The sequence below is a fragment of the Cynoglossus semilaevis genome, chromosome 3 (genome assembly GCF_000523025.1).
Source record: "Cynoglossus semilaevis isolate Cse_v1.0 chromosome 3, Cse_v1.0, whole genome shotgun sequence".
NCBI lineage: Eukaryota > Metazoa > Chordata > Actinopteri > Pleuronectiformes > Cynoglossidae > Cynoglossus > Cynoglossus semilaevis.
The window spans coordinates 11,555,261-11,570,798 of NC_024309.1; the positions used below are offsets into that span (position 1 = coordinate 11,555,261).

The 15,538-nt window shown below is 42.5% G+C and overlaps 1 protein-coding gene across 11 annotated transcripts in view; it reads right to left on the minus strand.

Annotated features, from left to right (window-relative positions):
- Nucleotides 1-15,538, minus strand: part of LOC103377328 (receptor-type tyrosine-protein phosphatase mu-like) — a 68,678-nt gene that overhangs the window by 37,381 nt on the left and 15,759 nt on the right. For all 11 annotated transcript variants that reach the window (XM_017031621.2, XM_017031618.2, XM_017031619.2 and 8 more), the window contains exons 2-9: nucleotides 13,697-13,813; nucleotides 4,108-4,272; nucleotides 3,915-4,024; nucleotides 3,244-3,322; nucleotides 2,627-2,742; nucleotides 1,742-1,916; nucleotides 1,471-1,583; nucleotides 974-1,154 (exon numbers count right to left, since the gene is read on the minus strand). In XM_017031621.2, coding sequence (XP_016887110.1) covers nucleotides 974-1,154; nucleotides 1,471-1,583; nucleotides 1,742-1,916; nucleotides 2,627-2,742; nucleotides 3,244-3,322; nucleotides 3,915-4,024; nucleotides 4,108-4,272; nucleotides 13,697-13,813 — 1,056 coding nt within the window. The remainder of the gene's footprint in view (nucleotides 1-973; nucleotides 1,155-1,470; nucleotides 1,584-1,741; nucleotides 1,917-2,626; nucleotides 2,743-3,243; nucleotides 3,323-3,914; nucleotides 4,025-4,107; nucleotides 4,273-13,696; nucleotides 13,814-15,538) is intronic.

A 15,538-nucleotide genomic window follows, 5' to 3' on the forward strand; every position in this document is an offset into this window, starting at 1 on the left:
AAAAAAAGGAGCCTTTTGGGCTTAAATATACTTTACAAAGAATATCACTGCAAACAAAGAGCCTTTCATTTTAACCTTTGTGTGTGTGTGTGTGTGTGTGTTTATGAGAACATACTACAGGTATCCTGTGACATCATTCCAACATGTTCAGACAGGGCGCACGTGTTATTCCCTTAGAGTCCCAGACGTGTTGTTTCTAACACGTCTGTGACTGCCTCTCTTTTTCTTTCTCTTTCTCTCTATCCCTCACACACACACACACACACACACTTAGTTTATTTAGTTTATTTATTTATAAAAGATAATTCAGTTTATTAATAGAAGATAATTAATCCTCCAACAGCATAAACATAATAAACACCAGTCATTTTTTTTTCACTGAATTTAAAATGTTTTTTAATCAAGAATAAAAAAAGCTTAAAGTTTTATTTACTGAAGTTTTTTTTTTTGTTTGAGGCATGTTGTTTATTTTTATGGGAGAATGTTTTATTCATAAACCAGGACAAATTCAATTTAAAACGCGTTTTTAATGAGGCTGAATGATAACAATCATTAAAAATAAATAAAGTGAAAACCTGCAGTAGCTGATTAACGAGCTAACAACCATCTCACACACACACACGCACACACACACACACGATGTTTACACCTACACACACCTGCAGCAGTATGTGTGTGCAGCACCCACTGTCCTCATTAGCAGCTAATTAGCGAGGCGCTAACGAAGCGCAGCTCGCTGCCTTAATGACCTCACAGCTAACCATTAGCCACCTGATGAGCTCAGCGCTAACGTGGCCTAGCACAGCATGCTATGCTAATGACTCTACCATAAATCTCCTAATGAGCTCTGTGTGGGTGTAGCCTTTTGGTTAGCCACTAGCTGCTAACAGACACGGGGGTTTTTTCTGTGAGAAGGCGGAAGAAATCTAAAAAAAAATGTCTTCAAAGTTTCATCATGTGACGTTTCACTCACCGGCACACTTGGTCTTCGCTCGGAGAGGTGGACCGGGGCTGCCCGTGCCCCCCTCCAGGGGCCTGGTGAGCAGGACGCTGATCTCGTACTCAGTGTCGGGGTCGAGGTGGCCGATCTTGTGAGTAGGTTTGTCCACAGGTGTGGTGTCTATCAACATGCCCAAGGTGGTGCGATACTCCACCTGATTGACACCACGACCAGAGCCAAATGTTCTTAATCAATAAACCATTTTATGATTGATCAGAAATCAGCATTATTACGTCAGAAACCATCAATGTTGAAAACAAAAAAACTGGTCAATGCATAAAAGTTAAATAATAAACTTTCGATATACCAATTAATCAATAATCTAATCAATAATCTATCAATGCACTAATTTGAATCCAGTAAGAACACGATGAAATGTATAAATTCATACAGTGTATTTGCCTCATTGCCTACAATGAGTCCTACAGACAACATTGATGATGTCACTGACGAGCTGATCAGCATCAAACCTCTCTCTCTATGATTGGTCCGTCTCCGTTGATGGAGTTGGCGTTAAGTTGAATCCAGAGGTAGGTGGCACCAACCGCTGTCAGCTGAGGGGGGGCGATGGGGACGGGGGGTTCTGAGGAAGGAGTTAACACATTAATTAATATCTGTGACCTTCAGCGAATCAAGACAGTCCTGGATGTTATTACCCAGCGTCCTCTGCGGCGCTGCTCCAGTTCATCCTGACCCACTTCACACCACACACGCAGACAGACACACTTGTGTGTTACTCACGTTTGACCGTCAGCTCAGCGTAGGAGGACACGCCCACGCCTCTCTCTGATTGGCTGATGCAGCGGTAGCGTCCGGTGTCTCCTCGACTTGTGTTTGTCACGTCGAAACTTGCAACGTAACGTCGGGAGTTCACTGGTTTGGTTTCTCTGACCGCTGCCTGACGACCAGACATGCCCTGAAACAGCAATCACAGTGATCAATATTTATTCCTATCAATCAATGGTGATCAATTATTAGTGCTAATCAATAACTGTTGATATAGTCATCAATATCCCGATGTATGATTAGAAAAGAATCATGTGCAAAGAAGAACCCTAATTAATATATATGTGTTGAGTCTGATCAATGCCAGTATTGATCAGATATCAATACCAGTATTGATCAGACTATAATAACAATATTGATCAGTCTACTGATTGCAGTATTGATGACTAAAATCATCACATTAAATATTGATCAGTCTACTGATTGCAGTAATGATGACTAAAATCATCAATTATTGACGACAGAAATCCAGAGAGCAGTGAAAACAATTCTGATCAGTGTATTGATCTCAGTATTGAGTGTTAATGATAGTATTGATCAGACTATTGACAACATTATTGATGAAACAGAGTTGGAATTGTTGATTGATTAGTACTAATAGTGTACTAATAGTAGTATTTCTTATTGATTATTGATGACCCTGATCAGTGTATTGGGTGAAACAGTGCACATGACGTTTCTGATCAGTTTATTGATCAGAGAATTAAAGATAATAGTAATCAGATATTTGGTTTTGACATAATTAATAACAGAATAGGTCAAAGTACTGATGAGTGGATTCAAAAGATTATTGATGACTAATCAATCTGAATATTGATTTGTGTATTTCTGGGCACAGACCTGCAGGTAGAGCAGCACGTTACTTTGCGGTCGTCCGTTGACAGTGCAGTGAAATGTCGCCGTCTGACCTGCGTTTACCTCCACACCTTTGATGTGCAAGAAGTGAGGTGTGCTCACTGAGGAAATACACACACACACACACACAGATCAGCAATCACACACTGGTGACCTCACCATCACAACAACAGCTTTTTTTTTGTCCCGTCTTTTGGGACTGCCAGAAACAACAGCGTCATCGATCTATTCAGAAACAGGATCCAAGTGTGTGTGTGTGTGTGTGTGTGTGTGTGTGTGTGTGTGTGTGTTTTATGTTCATGAAAACATCCAAAATGAAAAAGTAAATAAAGAGACAGATGGAACAAAGTCCATGCTAATCAATTTATGTTTTAATGAGCCTCTCTGATTACACACACACACACACACACACACACACACACCAATAACTGCACCAACAGTGACCTTGATTCTGCGATGGGAGTTCAACTCTAAACATAATTATCTAATAAAGCCAAACCTTGTTAGCCAATTAGGAGTGCTCTTTTACAAGTGGGCGGGGCTTTGAGTATAAAAACTACATCTGTATATGTGTGTGTGTGTGTGTGTGTGTGTGTACTTACTGCACTGGTGTCCCTGCAGGGTAATATCCCTGATGGCCAGAACTCCTCTGTGACCTGTGCTGACCGCTTCAAACACCACCTGAAAAAAAACCAGAACTTTTAGGTAAAGTTTTTGAAACAGATACGAAGAGTTTATTTCTGTGTAAACAAAAGAAAATACAATGTAAAAGCCCCTGAATGTGTGAGCCCTGAAATGCAGCGCCCCCTAGAGGGACTTAGAGGTATTATTTGTTGGGGGGTTCCAACAAATAATAATGAACAGCTGCAACAGTAACGGACAATCACCGACACGGTGACGTGTACAGAACAGGGATGAAGCGTTGAATCACGTTCCTACACCCCGGCTTTGACTCCGCCCCCTCGTTCGTGACGTCACTACTCTGTGTTCACATTCCAGCCTTATCGCCACGGATGCCGGTGGTACACGTTTCCTGTTGGGGACCTGACACAGGAAGTTTCACCTCTGTGACTCGGCCTCAGCCCTTTCCTCCTATTCTTCTTCCCAACTTCCTGTTCTACTGATCTAATTCTACACTCATGCCACCAGGTGGTGTGCATTTTTTTGTTTTTTTCCCCTATAAAACCGTGTGAAAAAAGTAGCGGCTTATAATCCGGAAATGACGGTGATTTTGGTTAGATTTGGTTCTTGGACTTCGTGTTTGATGCTGTACCTGGTAAAAGTTGGGCCAGAACGTGGAGACGGCTAGCTCCACCCCCTTCCACGCGTGGTAGGCGGGGCCTGACGAGTTGAAGACAGGAACTCCCAGAGGACTGTTGTTCTCTACAACAACATTGACAAACATCATGAGGTGTACTACTGCGGTGTGGTCAGTACTGCAGTAGTAGTATTTGCTTCGCTCGTACCTTTAATGTAGATGTTTAGCGTAGTGGGCGCGGCCTCTCGACCTCCTCCCTGATAAAACAGGAAGTTGAGACAGTGTGTGTCATTTTCTTTGAGGGGGGGCAGCAGCAGCTGAGCCCGCTGACCGCTGTGACGACCAGAGGTGTTCACAAACAGGAAGGAGGAACCTGTGGACAGGAAGTGACATTGTCATCATTAAATAAAAAGTCAAAGTTATGGTTTGAACTTGAACTTCACATATTGGTAGTTTGCCTTTCAAAATAAGATCCAAAACATATCCTGAGATATCAAAATAAAAGTGTGTTAGCTGAACCAAAATAAAATAAAAACAAGACACTTTCCAAATCAAATCTAGACGTATCCAGGGTTCTGTAATATTTGGCTGTATAACTGACTGGGCTCTGGTAGACGTATCCAGGGTTCTGTAATATTTAATAATAACACTGGGCTCTGAGTGTTTTCACAAACTGAGTTGTAAAAAAAAAACCCTCTTTCCTCTTCTCGCCTCCTTGAACCCCTCGGGCTTTAGAAGGCGTACAGTTTTTAACCCTTGCATTTGAACTTTAACCTTGAGTTCAAAGGGATATGCAAAAAAATGAAAAAAATGACAGCACTGGTGTGTGAGTGTGTGTGTGTGAGTGTGTGTGAACAAATCTGTCACTTTGTCGACAGTAAAAATCTATAATTGGGAGACTTGAGGATAAAAGTTTGACGCTCAGCTGTAAGCTTTGAAATTCAAGCCTGAGCCGCTCCGTGTGTGTGTGTGCGTGTGAATGTGTGTTTGTGAGTGTAAGAGCGCGCACGTGTGTGTGTGAGCGGGCTAATTAGAGTCAGTCTGTGTCTCTGTGTTGTGACTACAGCTGTCAATCATCCATGCTCTTATTCTGTAAAGTTTCTATGAAATTAAAATTAGTGTGTCTGCGTGTGTGTGTTTTTGAAGGGCGTTGCCATGGTAACAGCAGCAGTAACACTGAAGTGCTGTCAGTCAAACCGACTGAATCCTTTCGCGTACGGTTCTCTCTCTCTCTCTCTCTCTGACTGTGAGTCTAGCTCGATCCCCCACTCTCTCTTTTATGATCAGAATTAAAGTTAGACTTAACTTTTTCACCTCACACTGTTTCAAAGCACAGCGCAGCTTCACCGCCGCTGCTTCACCGCCGCAGCTTCACCGCCGCTGCCTCACCACCTCCGCTTACTTTTTCCGTTTTTCGGTTATTTCTACTACATTACTATTAATTATCGAAGTCATAAAACACAAGTCATTTAATAAACGGCATTGACCTCAACCACGATTCAAAGGTCTCAGTGCAGGAAACCATTTAGAAATCAGGTCATTGTAATGTTTTTTTTGTTTTGAAAATGATATCACGTTAAGCTGCCTCAACATGGACAAAATATATTAAACCTGTGCCAGTATTTTGAAAATGTAAATATGTAAACATTTTCCAAAATTATTAAAGGTAAAAATAGCTTTGCTTCTGGTATTGTTCAACAAGGAAATAGAAAGCTAGCTTGGCAGTGATCCAGTATGACCACCAGGGGTGCTGTTGCACAATCACAAAAACTGTAGTTATTCTTCCTCTTCCTCTTCCTCTTCTTGTTATTATTATTATTTTGGTGGATGTTTTCGTCCTCATAAGAAGCATAAAATAGAGGTAAAAATAAAGATAGCATTATTTTTTAGAAAACCTCAGACAAACGTGTAATTAGGAAAGTTCATTCTCTGATCAATAGCCATGTAAATACTGTGCAGGTTTTTATCGATCCCGGCTGTGATTTGATTTGACTCATCAATCGATCGTCAGAAAAGGTTTAATTCATTTCTTACCGAGACAGTGAAACAAACACGGCTTTAAGTGTCGATCAATAACTTCATTGATAATGAACTGTCGTGATTTGACACGCGTGACATTTAGATTCACATCATGAACAAACGCACCAGGATTTAAAAATCCAGTCTCATGTCCCGAACGATCAATGCAATCAAAGCGCAAACAGTGTGTGTGTGTGTGTGTTTTTGCGTGTGTGTGTGTGCATTCAGATCAATGGTCCTTGAGGAGAATCGATTAGAAAAACAAGAGTTTTAATCACCGCAGAGAAAAGGAGGAAGAAGAGACGGGATGAAGGACAGGAAGACGAGGGGAGGCTGGGTGGACGGGGACAATATTCACTGATTAATAGAACGACAGAGAGAGAACGACGGAGAGAGAGCGAGGGGGCGGGGGGGCACTTCTTCATTCATGATAACATAAAAACCCTGATCATTTCTTTGGCCTTTTCATCTGCCTCATGTTTCTGATCACTTTTCCTCCAGTTCATGTGAAATCATCAGGAAATTATGACAAGTTTCATCATTTTTTCTCCTCTGTCTGCGGTTTTTCTTTCCCTCTCAGGTCAAACAGTCACATTTCCGAGGATTGTCTGAACTTGTTTGGTAATGTCCCACTGTGTGTGTGTGTGTGTGTGTGTGTGTGTGTGTGTCAGCATTCTCCCTAGCAACTGAGGAATGTACCGAACAAACGTCTGTGTCTGTTTAGGACTATATTTAAACACCACAGATTTATGTAATCACTTTCAACATAAATGTTGCTAAGTTATATCTGGATGATCTAGATCTAGATCTAGATCAGTGATTCTCAAACATCTTACACCGCGTACTTGCCAAAATAAAACACAGCCGTACAGGTCTACCCTGTTCAGCCAGACACAGTGTATGAAGACGATAATTCACTCCTATTCCTGGTTTATTTACCAGCCAAAAACACACAGTATGGTAGAACTTGAACTCAGTAAAACTTGAGTAACACCGGGTAAAACCAAAACTCCAACCATTGTCAACAAGTTAATTAGTTCAGATTAAACTGTACCATCAACCTAATCCCTAATCTGGGGTCGGTCATTTCATTTCAAAGGCGACCGTGCTGACCATATTTGCCACCGTGTGGGCAACAATGATACATGGATTTCAGTCCATCTGGAACAAGAGACTCTTCTCTTTTTTTTTTTTTTGGACAGAGTTTACTGGACATTTACCAGTGGAAAATCAAACCCAGTTGACATTAATGCAACTCACAGAGAGAAAGAAATATCCACGAAGGTGATTAACATCAGCCCTTCTGCCATGACTCTCTAATATCTTTCCTAAATCTTGGACTATTTTTTGAGATGAGTTGAGGCTAAATCTATGTGTAAAGGTTTAAAATGTGCAGGGTTATTTATCAAGTTACAGGTCACTCATCCTACTGCCTCAGTGCTGTGATCCAACGTTAGCCAAGACATGTCTGTCTTGAGGTGAAATTCTTCCATCTATTTTTATCTTCACTTTCGCCTCAGTGCCACAAACTGACCACAGTGAACCAGCAGTTGCCGTGAACCCCTGAGCTAAAATCACTAATTTTCTCGGGGTGCTTTACAACCTTCACTTTCATGCTAGAAAATATCACCAAGTTCAGCATAGTGAGATGAAATAAGAGGAAATGTTGCAGGACATTATGGATCTGATCTGACGCAGATCAAGACTCTGTTGTTTGTGTCGCAGTGAAATAATCTTTAGCCTAAACATCAGGTAACAGCGACGTGTCACCTCATCTGCCTGTTTGACTTTCCAACTCAAACAAAGTGTGTTTGATTCTTTGTTGTGTCGTGTTTGGGGACAACATTTGAGCTTGTTAGGAAGAAAAACCAGTTTCCACCTGTTTCATCAGTTGATTCATCGCTGACACTTCCTGTCTCTGAGTTTTGTTAATTATAAAAACAATCCATCACATGGACCAAAATGACAGAGACGGGGAAAAAAAAAGCCGACACACACACACACTGAGCCAGATAAACACACACACAAACAAACAAACAAACAAACACACACACACCACACGTACACAAACAAAACTTGGTCGTGTTTCAGCCTCACTCTTTCTTGTTAACCTCCCGCCCTGCCTCACCTGTCGGCCAATCACTAACCGCCCCTGCCATCTGTAAACCAATCACATCAGCTGCAGATCACACACACACACACACAAACACACAGATGGAAGGGGTAATTCTATTACCACGGCTACACTGAGACGTGAGGAGAGGCAGCTGCAGCGCATTTAAACACACACACACACACACGTAAACAAATACACACACACACACACACAGTGACGGGGCGTTAAAATGTCTGAAAACATATCACGTATAAAGGACTTCAGTAACACGAGATGGAAAGACAATACGACAAGAATGAGATTAAAAGACAGGTTTGTGCTAAGTTAATTTTCAACCTCATTTCCTTAAGTTTTCTACCTGACGATCACACACTGGAGTACGATTAAAGTCACAGCCAATACAGTACAATCACTGTTTTTTCTAAAGGTATTTTTGCTGCTAGTTGTTTCCATTCATCTGCATTAACAGTACTCCATGTTTCCATGCTGTTTTCTGGTTCTCCTTCAAAGCTAAGTTAACTATATGCCACTATTCATTTATTTCATTTACATTTTTTTGTTAAGCTAGGCTAACAGTACACCCCAGGTATAAGCGTTTCAACTACAGGCTATTCAACTGTGCTAACCAGGCCTGTGAATTTCCCCATTGGGCTAAAGGTTTGTCAGAATAATAGGGTACACATCTTTTTTTTTTTCTGCTTCTCTGTAGAGGCCACCAGCATCTTCCTCCTGCGCCTGGTGTCCAGACTAGGCTAACAGTTTCAGTGTTTCTACTAAGCTATCCTAAAAGCTTCCATCTGCTCCTGGGGCTTCTGTTCAGATGTGCCAACAGCCTCCCTCTACTTCCACTGGCTAGAAGAACGAGAAACCAGATCCAGTGCCAGTCTCCACACACACACACCATTATCTGAGCTGGAACCAACGTGTCGTTCCACTGTTGGCCAGTAGAGAGCCTGCAGCACTGTGACCTCTGCTCTGATTGGCTCTGTTTGTGTCTGTGTAGTCCCATATAATGCGGATACAGGATAGACAAACACACACACACACACAACGTCTGAAACTTCACACCCCGTGTCTGTCACTCTTGTTCACCATCCCTCACTTCTACACAGTGTTTACCGGAGTTTGTGTGTGTGTGTGTTTTATGGAATTTTTTTTTTTTTTTTGGAAAGTGATTTTGACCTCCAGGTCTCTTTGACACACAAAGCATTGTCAAAATGCACAACAGACACTCTGCCTGTGTGTGTATCACTGTGTCTGTTTGTGTTTATTTGCGAGCGTGTGTGTGCACAGGCGTGTGTGTGTGTGTGTTTGCCTTCAAGCTTTACTCTGCGAGTGTGTGTGTGTGTGTCTGTGTTTACTGTGTGCAGCTGGCACTGAGCTGATAACAGTCCTATTAGAAATATTAATACACCCTGAACCCACAGAGACACACATACACTCACAGCACAGATGCCTTTGGTGAGCAAGTGTGTGTGTGTTTATGTGTGTGTGTTCCCTCTGGTTATCCCTGATTGGAGCAAATCAATTAAAAGCCTGAGACCGAAGCGTTTCATTGGCTAACAGCTGTGACCAACAGACGGCAGCGTTCTGTTCGCCGCAGGAATAAATTTAGACTGAAAACATGAAACAACAAAAGAACCGAGGCAGAAGCAGAACTTGCCAGAAGTACAGAACCAGGTCTGTAACAGAAAACGTCCGTGCTAAAGGTTCATCCGTGCAGCTAAACCATGCTACGAGAACCATGGACTATTTAATAATATAAACCTCAAATTAAAATTTGAACAGTGAGTTTCTATTCTTAGCTGTGCTGACAGGTTATTTCCCATGATCCATAATGTGTACATTATGTTTAAATACATTAAAACACCAATAACATCCAAACCATTAATACAAAATAAAAAGCTCACATTTACTATAAAAAACTATGATATTAAAAACAAAAAATAGCTGCAATAAAAGTGCAAAACATAAATAAAAACCTCGAAATGCATACATTTAGCCCAGCTTAGCAAAAACCAAGGAGAATGGAGGAGAAATGCTAGCTTAGCGACGCACTATTTTCTTTCCTTAGCAAACAAACTGGACTCAGAGATTCACCATTGGCTTTGCTATATAATGTTAGCCTAGCTAGTCAAAAATCACCAGAGGAGAACTGTTCAGTTGGTTTAGCAATATCTGCTAAGTTTGGAACAAAAACTGGAATCAGTTGTAAACTGTTAGCCTCACTTAGCAACAGTACATTTGGGTCCAAAGTGGGCAGTTAGCTAAATAAACAAAGGCTGAAGCCAGAAGAGCATTTCTTGTTTATATGAAGACTAACATTATAAGGAAACTGTTAGCCTAGCATAGCACAGAGACTGAAGCCAGGAGAGCATATGTTTATATGAAGACTAACAGACTGTTAGCTTACCTTAGCACAAACTGTTCTGTGTTCTTGAAGAGTCACTCAATGCTGGTTTGCTGTTTATTATGTCACACACACACACACACATTTTTAACTAAAGTTTAAATATTTAAAACAGAGCAAAGGAAGCTCAGGCAGTGAATTTTACATTTACTTGCTTCTCTGGTTTTCTATGAAAAATTCACCAACCTGTCATCAGTCACTGAAACAATCAAAGAAGAAAAAGTTTCACTGCAGAGAACTGAGAGAGCTGAGCTGCTGCGGCTGCTGCAGTGACCAGTGATGACCAGTCCCAGCCGTGTGTGTGTGTGTGTGTGTGTGTGTGTGAGTGCTACTGCTACAGTTCAGATTAGATTGAACTTGTACCATTTATAAGAACATTAAATGGAGCCTGCAATCACTGGTCAATCAATACCTCACTACCTCCTCGCTCCGTGTATGTGTGTGTGCGTGTGTGTGTGTGTGTGTGTTGGCCGACATGCTGCGGCCCTGCAGTGAGGACACATGCAGAAATCCCATTTTCGACATGACACACACAGAGCAGCTCTGGCCATTTGATTTCTGTGACTTTTATCATTGGAGTTTTGAAGTCTCCCACACCAACGTCCACAGAGGACATTAATGATCTGACGTCCCAGCCCGGAGGAGCCGCCGATCTACTGCTGCCTCCATCAGAAGTCAACAAATCTCATTTATGTTTTTGTGACTGACTATCGTGTGAAATTTCTCTCGCGCCGAAACCACAACAAAAAAACCCACACCCCACGGGGGCCCCTGCCCCCCCGACCCTGTGAGCTTAAATGACTGATTTAGTCTTTGGACTAGTGGTGTGGTAGAGTAAGTGATTTTTAGACTTGAGTTTCCCGTTCAGCTAAACTGTTTACCAGTCAGATGAAGCAGTAGTCGACATATTTCTGCAGGTGTTACAGAGCTAATCTAGTGTAGATTTGATGAGCTGGGGCTACTGTTAAGTAGCTAGAATCTATCTTGTGGTCTGGGAATCGATGGCTCTCTCTCTCTCTCTCTCTCACTCGCCCAGTGGAGGTTAGTTAGATTTAATGCGATGGCTCTGTGTGTGTGTGTGTGTGTGACTAACTGCAGCCAATCCAGGCAATCACAGGGCAAACAGCCTCTGTCCCCGCAGACACACACACATACAGAACAACCCTCCCGTGTTTCCTTCTCTCCTCTCTCACTTCCTTTTTCCTAATTTACTACAAGTTTTCTTCTTGCCTCCTTCCCTTCACTTGTCCCCTTGTTTCCTCTCCTCTTGTTTCAGACTCATTCTCATGTGTGAGACATGTCTTTTTGTTGGCCTTCTCAGTCCTTTCTTTTCTCAATTCCTCATCGCTCTTTCCATTTTTGTCCCGTTTCCTCTACATTTGGACTTTTGTTTTTCTCCTGTCGCTCACTTCCTGTCTTGTTTCCTGACTCATTTTTTCATTTCCTATCGTGGTTCTTCTCCAACCTTTCCTTGTCTTCCCCTCACTTTTTGTATCCTCCACATCACTCTCTTCTCTCTTCTCACTTCCTCACTCTTATTCCTGTTGAACGTGTCATTGGCTAACACCTCTTCTTGTGCTTTTGCAATTTCTTCCATTTCTATAGCATTTCATTTCCCACTTCTTCACCTTTTTCTGTGTCCTTTCTCACTTCCTCCTCCCTCAGCTTACCTTTCTGCTGCAGTTTCAGCCAATCTTCTGTCCATTTTGTCTCTTTTTGTCTCTCGTTTCCTTTCTCATTTTGCTTGAATCTCTTGAATCTCTTATTGTTTTCTTATTGTCTCAATCCTCCTTTCCTTCCTCACCTCCTCACTCCTCTTCTTTTCTATTCCCTCCTTTCCTTCCTCACCTCCTCACTCCTCTTCTTTTCTATTCCCTCCTTTCCTTCCTCACCTCCTCACTCCTCTTCTTTTCTATTCCCTCCTTTCCTTCCTCACCTCCTCACTCCTCTTCTTTTCTTTTCCCTCCTTTCATTCCTCACCTCCTCACTCCTCTTCTTTTCTATTCCCTCCTTTCCTTCCTCACCTTCTCCCTCCTCTTCTTTTCTTTTCCCTCCTTTCCTTCCTCACCTTCTCCCTCCTCTTCTTTTCTTTTCCCTCCTTTCATTCCTCACCTCCTCACTCCTCTTCTTTTCTATTCCCTCCTTTCCTTCCTCACCTCCTCACTCCTCTTCTTTTCTTTTCCCTCCTTTCCTCCTCCACCTTTAGCTCTCCTGTTCATAACACCTTTCATCCTTTGCTACTTTACAGTTTTATTTTGGCCCCACTCTTGTTTCCTGTCTTGTTTCCTCTCCGTTTCCCTCCCTCCCTCCCCCCCATTCCTCCCCTTCCTCCCCCTGGTATAAATCACATTAACCAGGACAGTAACCACCTCCTCTCTGTGTGTCCTCGCTCAGCCTGTCTCTCACGTGATTGGCTCTGTGATTTAAGAGCGCTGCATTGTCATTCGTCAGCGGCGTAACTTGCTCGCTCGCACACACACACACAGACACACACACACTGGTGTATAAGTCAGACTGTGGCAGGTCAATAGCAGATAACAGCTGCAGCCTCTACTCTCCCTTGTGATGCCTTCAGGTACAAAAGAGAGGAACTGAGCCGCTGTGTTCAGGGACTCATTCGATTAAAAGACATTAAACACTGGACTGAAGTTCAACGTGATGCAGGAATGTTGTCTGTGCTGCTACAGTGACTACAAACAAACAAAGAGAGAGAGAGAGAGAGAGAGAGAGAGCGGCTCAGAGTGAAGCGGAGACTGAACGCCGCTCTGAAGGAGCAGTGTTTGGGTTGAAGTCAAGCAGAACCAGACGCTGCAGCTCGACTTATTCTTGTCGTCTCCATCTTAGAAAAACCTCCTCACGCCCCGAGGCCTTCAGACTGACTTTGTCTCCGAGAATCAGATGAAATCGAGTCAATTTAATTTGTTTAGTCCAAATTCATTAACGGGTTTGCCTGAATGGGCTTTATAAAGAAAACAGAGGAAAGTATACATACGGTAGTCAGTGTTACACTGAAATGATGGAGAGGTAATTGGATTTACAATTATTATAGAAAACCAAATTAGATCACACTCTGAGCTGAACTGGGGAAAGAGAACTCATCATTCTTCTCATTTCTCAACCTGCGTCACTGAAAAGAACCCCAAAAAAATGTCAATCCTCCGACTTTACCCTCAGTTTTGTTACATTTCTTTTTCCAGGGTAATATTTAACAACACCTTTTTTAACCTGAGAAACAACAGAAAAAACAATTACCTGCAGGGACCCAGGAATAAAGCGCCGGCCTCTCTCTCGTGTCTCCCTGCTCCCAGTCGAAGTCGTCCTCTTTGGACTGAACCAGAGAACATTCTGGAGACGTGCCGGACAGACATGCTGAAAGACAAACAAACAAAGAAATGCAAAGAAAAGTCAACACAGAATAATTGTTTCATTTACAAGTCAGAGTGCAAAACAACAGCGTAGCTGAATTGATTAGCCACCAGGGGGCATATTCACTGATTTGACTCATTAAAAATTGTGACGATTTCCTGAGAATCTTATTGTCCTAATAGGCAGACGAAAGACGTCTTCGAATGAAAATGATGTGAAGTTTAAAAAAAATACTGATCTTGTTTAGAGGAAAATTAATGATAAATAAAGGCAGAAAAAATTGTGGAGATCATGTGACTGGTAGAAACCAGGTGACATTTGAACTGGAGACTTGAGGGGCGGTCTGAGACACGCTGGACAAAAGAGAACGATATAGGAGTTTGTTTTAAAACCACAAAGACTTTTTATACAGGCTGCGGGAGACGGACACACACACACACACACACACACACACACACACACACAGAGAGAGAGATAATAGATGTAATCCCTCTTCCATGACTCAAAGACATTTAAATCCCTTCATTCATAGCCTCTGTGTGTGTGTGTGTGTGTGTGTGTGTGTGTAGCTGTCATCTGAAAGCGCTGACATTAAATAGCTGGAAGGCTCATTTTCTCTCCTTGTAACAGAAGGCACATTAAACACACACACACACCAACACACACACACACACACACACACACCCTTGTGTCCCGCTGGGCAGTGTTAGCTCATCAACAGATACGAGACACAATCTGTTTAATCTGCTTCTATGAATTTGCATCTATATAACAAACTAAGCACACACACACACACACACACACACACACGCTGAGTTGATGCCAAACTAATTTCGAGTCTTCACTGGTCAGTACGGGAGCACGGCTAACAAGCTACACAGATGTTGATATTCATGGGTTTTACCATCACTGGATGCTAACGCCGACCGCTAACGTGTTTCCCCTGTTTCTTCCGGAACATCCATCCATCCGTCCATCCATTTTCATCTGCTTATCCGTTACCGGGTCACGGGGGCAGCAGTCTCCACCCAAATCACACTGCACCGTACCAACCCCCCCTGAACCTTCCTGCGGGTGGTGAGTCCACTGGAAGGTACCAACCACCCTCACCGGGATTCGAACTTGCCCAGGAGATGAACCCTGGGGTTCCACCCCAACGACAGAGACATGGCCTCTGGACCAAAGAGCCACTCTTCCAGAACATGTTAAAAATAATAATAATAAAAAAAAAAAAGGTCGTTTGATTGGTCTGTTAACAAACCGATTGTTTAAACATTCAAACTAACAACATAGCATTGTAGCACAGATGCTAACAGGCGTTATACACGTTAGCATTTTTAAAAATGTAAACGTGTTCTCTGCTAACCTTTAGCCTTCTTGGTAGCTTTGATCATGTTTTCGCTTTCTCGCTACGAACGCTTCATTAATCACCACTAGTTATAGTTTGTGACCTTTAACCTTCTTTTCACCGACATCCACCAAAGGTCCACAGAACTACTGTACTCCATGGAGGTACTGCAGTAATCCTACAGAGACTACAGTTTGACTGACGCTTCATTCACTTCATTCACTCGACCATCAAAGAGACAAGTGGAGAGAGTGTGTATGGTGTGTGTGTGTATGTGTGTGTGTGTTGGAGGGGTCGTCAGAGGGACCAGGTTGTCGTTCAAGGCGCTCTGCGTCTGGACCTGCCTCAACAGGAAATGAGAAATACACACGTACACGCAC